Raw genomic sequence first — 9803 nt, 5'->3', positions numbered from 1 at the left:
GCTCTTATTAATCACTTGGCATTTGGCTATGACAAAAGGTAACATTATTATTCAACTATTAAATGTTGAGCCTAAAATTACTTAATAAAAATATCTTAATCATGAAAACTGCCTTAAATATGATCTCTAAAAGATTTTTGTTCACAGACTTGGACTCCTGTGACTCAGCTGCCTATCTCTGCAGTGATAACTCCTTGTTTTTGATCCCCAGACTGATGAATTTAAAACATGGTCACCACTTGAATTGAGTACTTTTTTATTTACATACATTTGTATGCAAAGCCCAGTAAGAATCTAGTTTTGGCTAGAATAATATAATTTTTGATCAGTTGGTAAATGCTTCCCTAATGCATTTTCTTTTTTTCTCTTCAGCAAGTCTGTGTCAGTGGATCCCAGCAAACCTCTGTTTATACCAGCAGGCCTGGACTCGCTGAGCCAAATAGGTTAGGACATTTCCTGTTCATTGCATTTGCTGCTTAATTGTTTTGAAAATGAGAAACCTTTTCAGCAAATTAATAAATTACAGCACATCAGCATCGATCTTAACACATATTCAAGGAAACAGCTTATAAATTTCATGTCACAATTCAGTATATTATTGAGAATTATTAGTACAGGTTTGTTAGGTAGTTTAATAAAGTATCAGAACTATGTCAAGTAGTAAAGTACCAATAAGCTCAGATTTGGAAGAAAATATATAATACCTGTCAGCCCGTTGCATGGTAGGTGATCAATGTTTTTTCAAACTTGTTGCAGCTTGTCAATGTAGAAGACAAAATACTAAATTAGATGGATCCTTGTGCAGAATTACTTGATAATTTATGTTGTTATGACAACAGACTTTTCTTCCATTGTGCTGTAATCCTTAGGACCACCACCTGCCTCTGACAGTGATATTGGAAAGCTGCGTGCAAACACACCTTGGGAACTGTGGAAGAAAGTGTTTGAGAAAACATTTCCTCCCAAGGTAGGTATTTCCATGCCAGACACACAGCTGCTTTTCTCACAGAACAGGAGTATTATACCTACTAATTTTTGTCCTTCAAGTCCAGTGACTGGAAGTCGTCTCACTTAGCAGTTCTCTGTAATTGATGCATTTTTGAAAGATACAGATTTGTATGTACTGGTGCTTTGATTATGAGCTTCTACATCTTCAGTCATCTTCCTAGATTTAGAAATCATGAAAGATGCTGTTCTCAGTATAATATGCCCCAACATGATAAAGACTAAACTTCACTTTTCAGAACCTATACAGAACTGTTGTTTTTCATATTATTTTTCCTCATAGCCTTTAAAAGCACAACAAACAAACATTTCTTCCCCCATGAACCACCCCAAGTAATTCCTGGACTCCCCCTGAAGCAGCTGGAGAAATGAATACACTTCTCATTCAGCAAGCTCCATTAGTGTTCATCAGTGTATCTGTCTAATTAGAGATTTAAACATGTGCCAGTAGATTCCCAATCTTCTGGTTTGGTTTCTATGCATTGTACATTTCTTCTTCCATTGCCTCATCTAAGAAGTATAATTCTGCTTTATTTCATTCCATCATCTGTATGATTGCCTTCTTGGTACTTTCCATTTGTTAAGAGTAATGAGAAATGTGCAGGACAACATTTTTAAAAACCCTCTTTATTTGATAGTGTTTCTTTCTGTGAGTGCATTTGCTTCTCTGGAATTAAAGTTACAGTTCCCCCAAGGTTAGTAAGTGAAAACTCAGATTGTTTGGCAAAAACATAGTGATCATTTTCTTGTTAAAAGAACAGAAGACAAATTCTATCATATGGGTTTTTGTCCTTTTTTTTTCTTTCAGAGTTTGCGTGATTTACAAGACACCAAGGACCCTGCACAGGATACACAATATGCTGAGTATGAAGTGGATGTCATGAGAGCTGAGAAAAACCAGGTGTGTGGTAGTTCTTCAATTGCTGTTCACAGTCAGATATTCCAGAACCATCAGCATTGCTGAATTAATTGTAGAACATACTAGTACTCCCCTTTTTGCCTTTCAATTACTTCAGCCTTAGATTTCAGCTTAGTAGTTGGTTGGGTTTTTTTTCCATTGGTAGATATTAAGCCAGTAGAGCATTGTTAGTTCTCAAACTTTTGGCTCTGAGTTTCTTGAGAAAGTAAGAATTCAGTTTTCTCACTGTTTTATGGAATTACTTGACTAAAATAATATTGAAGCAAAACTCTGAAGCTTTCTTGATAACAGTTTCTTCATTCTTGCACCCTGTACTCTCCTTTGGGTGCTGACTAACAGAAAATCTAGGAGACAATAATAAGGCCTGAGGTGGGCACTGTTTACTTTTTTTTATTATTTCTGTCTTTCTCATTGAAATCTTCTTATTTAACCTGAAAAGATACTGAGATGATGACATTTCTAACCCGAGTTTGCAGGCTATGTACATTTTATCTTAAACAGAATGAATAGAATTATTCCATGTAGTGATATGTGGCTTAACCTCTGAATTCCAGGAAAAACTTTTAGCAGGAAAAGGGTCTTTTATTTTTTTCTTATTAATTCTGAAGTGTTTCTTCATTTCTCTTGATCAGTGGTGAATTAATTTTACGGAAAAATTCTGTGGCAAACTAGATAAAGGTTAAAACATTGCCTTTTAGCTATCAGTGTGTAACATCACCTGAGTAGCAGTACTGTATATAAAACATTATTATAGCTAGGGGTCTGTTAAAATCAATCCAAGATTTATCCAAAGAAGAAAGCAATTTCAGGAATCCCCTGCAGCCTTTGAACCTGCATGTTACCTGTAATGTCCTGTTAATGTAGGCATCTGTTCTGAGTTTCTGTGACATCAAGAGCAGTCCTAGAAAGCATTGAAATTTGTAAAGCACACTGCTTTTGAACTTTATTATACAAGCTCATACTCAGTATATCTACATATCTCAAAATAACTGTATGGTTTGTTATTTTTGGATAAAGTAATGCCTTGCAGAAGAAGATACTGGGATTGAGTGATCAAATCATACAGGAAATGATTAATTTTCTAGTTTTAAACAAAGGAGGCTTTTATAGAATCTTAATCTGTTCAAGGGTATTGCAAACCAGTGTAGCTTCTTTTAGTTGGACTACTGCAAGTAATTTGAGGTTTAAAGAGAAAATTACTTTTGTTATCTGCAGCTATTTCCTAAACTTCTCTGTCACAAAGTTCAATTTTTACAAGATTATTTGCACATTATTAAACAGTTTTATACTCCAAGAATTTGAAATGCTCCAAGATAGAAATGTACATCTAAAAGAAAAGAACTCTGTAGTTGCAGTGTTTCTTGAAGTGTAATTTTATTTCCCAGTTACATGAAAAGTGGCACAAAAATGCTATTTTTAAAGCAACTTTTTTAATGCCTCGTAAGTCTGACATTCTTTATAGAGTCTCATGGTATCTGTTGTGTGTTAAGTATACTAAGTGTATTAAGATGTTTGATATGCAACATGTTGCTAATGCAATCATGGGGCATAATGCAAAATGAAAGTTTCATGTGATGGCAGGGAATGTTTGGTGTTATCATTTTTCTTGGTTACTTTTGGTTAATTGGTATGTTACTTTGGACTCTAGGTGATAACCAGTTTGCTTATTTATCTCCAAGATAAGCTTTAAAAAAACCAAACACAAAAGCAGCAACAGACACAAAAAATAGCTCCTGTCACTGCATATGATAGAAGAACCAGCACCCTGACTGACACAGTCATGGCTGGGGCTGCTCAATAATACTGCAGTAGATTTATAGGTAACTGTGGCAATGCAAAGCTTAAATAAATCATTTCCAACTTTGTAACTTCAGTTGAAGGGTTTGCCTGCAGCTAGGATTTGTATGTTCTAGCAGAGTAAAATGTTGAATCCTCACATATAAATAGAAAACAGTTTGGGTTATTTTTAAAAGTACAAAATGAAGAAAGTGCCTGGCTCACTCCCAGGTACTCTGTCAGCTAGTATTTATCTGAGATGCTTTTTGGCTGTAGAAGTCAAGAGTCCAACTCATCAGCATTCTGCCATGACAGTGTTTTCTTTTAGACCAGATTATTTTGCCTCCTTAATATTTTCAGAGTTAACTATGAGACATACCACTCTCTCCAAATGTTTGTGCTCTGGAAAGCTCTCTGAGGCTGTTTTCCTCACTTCGCCTTTCTTCAAGATCGAGCACATCTCTCTTTCTCAACTATGTGCAGGTTTGTATCAAATAGTGCTGTTGCAATTATTCATTACTTCTTTCGTTCTCTGTAGTTGAGATTTGAAAGGGACAATATAGCACCAGAGACACTGTAGGAATTTACATTTCTAATGTAATTCTTAACTAGCAGATTCTCTCCAGGAATTACTGGAATTTTGTGCTCTGTGCCAGGCTTTCAAGATTGAAGAAAAACATTGTTTGCCTAGTTATTAGGCGTTAAATGTCCAGCTTTCAGTTAACTCTTCATACATAAACCACATGGCAAACTTGTCATCCATGTCTCTCCAATCCCTGTTAGCTTTTTGGCTTTTTATGCTTTAAGGTCACCTTAATTTGTTTTTTGGCACACACATAACTTGAATAAGAGTGAGATCTTTTAAAATAATATTGTTGATTAGAGCTACACATATACCACCTGCATCTCTGAGCACTTAGGGGGCATGAAAGTCTTGTTCCTTAATTCACCTAAGTGTTTGGCAGTGAGATGGCACATGGGGATGTCTGCTCTATTTCTTTTAGAAATTCTCTCTGCCACAGATTTAAGTACTCCAAGATGCCTTTTCAAAGGTTGTTGTTTGTTTCAGGTCTTAACTATCTTGTTATGCCTATACTGCTATTACTCAAAATAGGTGCTTGGACATTCCTGATCTGGACATTTGAGTGCAGCTTCGTTATTGAAGCAGCTGATAAAACTAACCTTGAGCTCCAAGAACTGGAGAGCCTCCTGCTCAGGTACTTATGAAGTCAGTGTCACACAGTGCCAAAGTTCACACTGACTGGTCCTCGTTACACAAAGTTATTACTTCAGGCATGGGTGCCAGTTTTAGCTGAAGCCCTGAGGAATAATCAAAAAGAAAAAAATAAATGAGATGCCTGGTGCCATTTGGTGCCAGCCAACAAGAAGTAATGACAGCAGATCTTAACAAATAGGGCTGTAACTGTTAAGACTTTAACAAGTCATAGACACAAGAAGGTTCTACAACATCTCACAAGGAGGCAGTGACCTAATTAACCATGTCACTCACAACTAAATGTGACCTCAGTGTCAGATCTGCAGCTGTCTGTTTGAGATGGGGAGTCTCTTGGCCAACAGAATGAGAACCCTGGTTTTTCAGCATATGAACATATTACTGAATTTCAGGAGACAATTTCAATCTTATTCAACAGAACAGAAGATTGCATACCGTGCCATGAACCTCTTGTCAGAGCAGTGTTACTGGGCAGAGAACTATGACAGACATCTACCTTAATCCGGATGACAGAGCAGTACCACCTTTCATTTTCTCCAGAGGAGGAGATGTGCTACTCTTCATGTTGTGGAGAAAAGAGTTGTCTAGGATTCTTACTGAGCTGCCAAGAATAAACTTGCTTGTTTTCACATGAAAGCATGTCCAAATGGGTAAAGCAAGGTTTCATTTTTAAACCAACTTCTCCTGGAGTTCAGGTGCTAAAGATTTTTAATCAGTATTTCAGTACTTGGTGGTTTTCACCATGTTCCAGACTGAAGGTACTGCCAGTAAGAAACTGCATGAAAAGGAAAGTTATAGTCATATCAGTTCCTCAGAACTGAGGAAATGCAACAATTAAGGCTTTTCTTACAATCTTAATTTTTCCTCCTTGTTTGTAGACATTATAGTATTGTCTTTAATTACATGATCATATACTGTTTTGCTGATGTCTCAATTCAATTGTTCAGTATTTCTTTTCATCATCTTTATTCTTTATGTACCTTATTTCTCAACCTGCCATTCAGACACTTCAATGAACACAAAAGTATTAATTTTTTTTCTCTGAGAGTCTGTGCTAATGTTATCTTATGCGAGTGCCTCACAAACATCAGTTAAGTCTTTCTTCCCAATCCCTTTATGAGATTAGGTGTGATCTTGCCTATTTGACAGATGAAGAATTTACAGAAGCACAAAAGTACAGAAGCATGAAGATTAAATAAAATTTTTAACTCCACTTTATGCCAGTGTTGAGACTTCTCGGATGAGTTGCCAGCACTAAGAATGTTTAAAGCACTCAGAACACATAGAAAGCATGTTTGAATTGCAATTTTTATTTCTTTGTAAAGCTGATCTCTGCCCCCTGTACTTGCTAGCCACAAAACAAACATAGCATAATGCTAGCAGGAAGATTTTGGCATACTTTGAGATATATTCTTTTGTAGGATCTTCTTTCAGTTTGGAGGGAGGATCTCTTAGCTGGTTGCATATTTAGAGTATATTCTAGAATTTTGCTTATGTTTATAATTTAGAATTAAGGTGCCCTTTGTCCAGAGGGTCTCTGGAGTGATCTTTAAGTAGTAATTGAAAGATTTTTCCATTGATCTTTTGACTTCTATGGATGTGTTTTCCTTTCTGATTTGCACAAAAACTAAGAAAGTCTATTTTCCTGACAGTATTTTTCTCCTAAGTCACTGAAATTTATTAAAATTGATTTTTTTGTAAGCATCCTCCCATTTAATCCAGTTTTCTTTTTCTTTCTTTTCTCCTCATTTAAATGTTAGCCATACCTAGATATACCTTCAAAATAAGTATTTATCATTTTGTTCTGTACTTCTGTGTGTAGTGGAATAACTTTTATGTATGTTTATTAAAACATACAGTGTTATTATATGCTGTATTGTTTTGAATTGCCTTTACAATGAATTGCCTTCTAGGCTAGCTAAAATTAGAGCAAAATTCTGCTAAATTATCTACCTCTTACTTGAAATTGTTTAGCCAACACCTGTAGACATGACCCCCAGATGGCATTGTCATTATCTGTAAAACTTCATTGTCTAATTTTACCCCTTCCTGAAGCCTTTGAGAAAGTTGTTAGAATTGAAATTACTTACTTAGCATAAAGCAGGTTACATGTGCTCCTTAAAATATCACAGTATTCTTTCTATTCCTAACTGCTGGCAAGTTTCCAGCAGTTCAGTATGTTCCAAGATCATAATTACTTGGTATTAATAATGAGGGAGTGGAAATCCTGAGTAAAGACCAGCTTAGAGAGAGAACAGTTCAGTAGTACTGGAGTTGTATCTAATAATGCCACTGACTAGATTTAGACTAGACACAATATGTTCTGTGTCAGTCATCTATTGTGTTACTTAACTGTAAAACTAGACTTCTGCAAGCATCAGGGAGAATGTGCACTAATTAAAAATCTTCTTACTGCTCTTACATCTGTGGTGCTTTCTGAAAACTTTGCCCTGCTGACAAAGCTGCTGAAGTTATTTCCTGAGATAATTCCATTTTTATTTCCATGCAATCTTAAGATGATGATTGCTTTGTTGCTCTGCCCTTTAATTTCTTCTTCCTCCTTCTGTGTTCCAGATTGAGAGTTAATACTTTTGTTAAATTCACCAAGAGTCAATTACATTATTTTTGTCAGTTCTGATGTCTGCATTCCCTACAGGCTTTGTAACTTCACAGTTTGTGTCTCTGACTGCTTTTAATAATCTATCTAAAGATAGATAATTTTAATTACCAGGTTGGGTTTGCAATCTACTAAACAGGAGCACCTAAAGATTGTGAAGCAGCAGTTTCCATTGGAGTAATCCTGGTTTCTCTTCTTTAAACACATGTAGTGTTGCATGTCTGTATGTTCGTAGGGAGCCTGGTTTCTCAGACTGGTTGTGTAAGGAAAGAGACAAAACTTCCTCTTTCCCAGAAAGTATCTAGGCATTAATAAATAAGTACATAAATACAATCTTCCTATATTGTGGATATTATGTTGTGGATGCACCAAGCTTGGTGGTGGACAAGGCCAGGTTGGATGAAGTCTTGAGCAGCCTGGTGGAGTGGGAGTTGTCCCTGCCCATGGCAGTGGAGTTGGAGACCACATAATCTGAAAGGTCCATTCCAACCCCTTCACATACTATGATAAGATACATGAGAGCAAATGTGCCAAAATTTAGAGCACTCTTAGTATAATTATCTTAAGTATAAAATCAATATAAGTACATCTTTTTCTACAGTGAAAACTGTTTGTACATACATACATGAGCCAGTTAAATATTTAAACTATCTTACAACTTTTAGTAATGAGAAGATTAGTTTAATATGTGGCTATGTTTCTGTTTCAGGAACTTGAACGATACAAAAGAAATGCCTCTAAATCCTGGAAAGAAATGGATTTTGACTCTGATTGAAGAACAGCTATAGGTGTTTCCAGTTTACCAACATGTGCAAAATTATTTGAATCATTTTAACATTACACTAGCAATTTAATCTGATGCAGTTGTTGAAAATACATAATATCTAACTACAAAATTAGTATGTGTTAAGCATCCCTGCTGTTATTTTTCATAGAAAGGGCTGTTTCATTCAGTCCAAATTTGTGTATCTTGGCACTATGTTATTTTTCATAGAAAGGGCTGTTTCGTTCAGTCCAAATTTGTGTATCTTGGCATTTGCACAGAGTTTTAAAAAGTGGGGAGAAAGGAATTCTAGATTGCTCATAGTTGGGTTTGAATATGAAGACTGGCATCAGTTGATTCTATCTATGTTTGTAAGTTACAACACATTATTTGGTTTATTTTGAATACTTCTGCTTTAAACATGTATTTAAATATAGACAAGTTTTTACACTCAAAATATGAAACTGCATAGTAAAGTGTGCTATGCATCTTTTTCTAGTTCTTTTTATATGTAATTCAAAAGCAAAGCAGGAGAAATACTTGCATCATTGTTTGATGTATTTGAATAAATAAATAAAACAAACCTGGCACAATAAAGTGGAGTTCAAACCTTCTTTAACCTGAATTCAGAAGTTTGCTTTAGCTCTGTTTCAGAATCATATCGTTTAATACAGGAATTCTTTCTTGCAATGTATGATACTGTAATAACTTTGCACAGAATCTGGAAGACTGATGTTTCCTCTCATAATCAAATGCTAGGAAGTCAGTCTAATCAATTTGAGAGATACTTGATTAGTGCTGGAAGTGTAATTGATTCACATTCAGCCTAAGCCTGTGCAATCCTGGCCTAAACTAGATCTGGGGTTTGTCCATGGACACCCTCACTAGTAGGAGATGGACTGAGTGTTTTGAGAACACACAAGAATAAAGCCAGAGGTGTCTCTTGAGGGCTAAGGCTTGTTAGAGAGTAAATGGCTGACCAGATCAACCCTACATGCACATAAAAATGGAAGAGACAAACTCATCTCTAGCTAACCCTTTGTAAAATTTAGTTTCTTCACTGAACATAAAATGTTACCAAGTTTAGGAATTCTGTGTCTGTTACACTTTCGAGAGGCCTACAAGAATAATTTCCAAAGATGCAAATGGCATTGTTCCAAGAACTGACAAACAACTGTTGTACTTTTTCCCCTAGTTAAATTGACATTTTATTTAAAAAAACCAAAAGCATTATTAAACTATTTTTTCCCTAGTAATTCACAAACTGTTTCATGTTACCAAGTTTAGGAATTCTGTGTCTGTTACACTTTCGAGAGGCCTACAAGAATAATTTCCAAAGATGCAAATGGCATTGTTCCAAGAACTGACAAACAACTGTTGTACTTTTTCCCCTAGTTAAATTGACATTTTATTTAAAAAAACCAAAAGCATTATTAAACTATTTTTTCCCTAGTAATTCACAAACTGTTTCCAAAACATAGAACTCAAC

General features: G+C 35.5%; 1 protein-coding gene across 1 annotated transcript in view; it reads left to right on the top strand.

The window, feature by feature from the left end:
- DYNC2LI1 (dynein, cytoplasmic 2, light intermediate chain 1) overlaps positions 1 to 8326 on the top strand; it is an 18658-nt gene extending 10332 nt beyond the window's left edge. Inside the window, exons 8-12 of the mRNA XM_009074929.1 lie at positions 4 to 38; positions 373 to 443; positions 870 to 967; positions 1814 to 1906; positions 8261 to 8326. Coding sequence (XP_009073177.1) covers positions 4 to 38; positions 373 to 443; positions 870 to 967; positions 1814 to 1906; positions 8261 to 8326 — 363 coding nt within the window. The remainder of the gene's footprint in view (positions 1 to 3; positions 39 to 372; positions 444 to 869; positions 968 to 1813; positions 1907 to 8260) is intronic.
- Positions 8327 to 9803: the final 1477 nt, after the last annotated feature.

The sequence above is a fragment of the Acanthisitta chloris genome, unplaced genomic scaffold (assembly GCF_000695815.1).
Source record: "Acanthisitta chloris isolate BGI_N310 unplaced genomic scaffold, ASM69581v1 scaffold19085, whole genome shotgun sequence".
Lineage (NCBI taxonomy): Eukaryota > Metazoa > Chordata > Aves > Passeriformes > Acanthisittidae > Acanthisitta > Acanthisitta chloris.
Note: the sequence above shows the minus strand (reverse complement) of the source record. Positions and strands in the feature narration are given on the sequence as shown.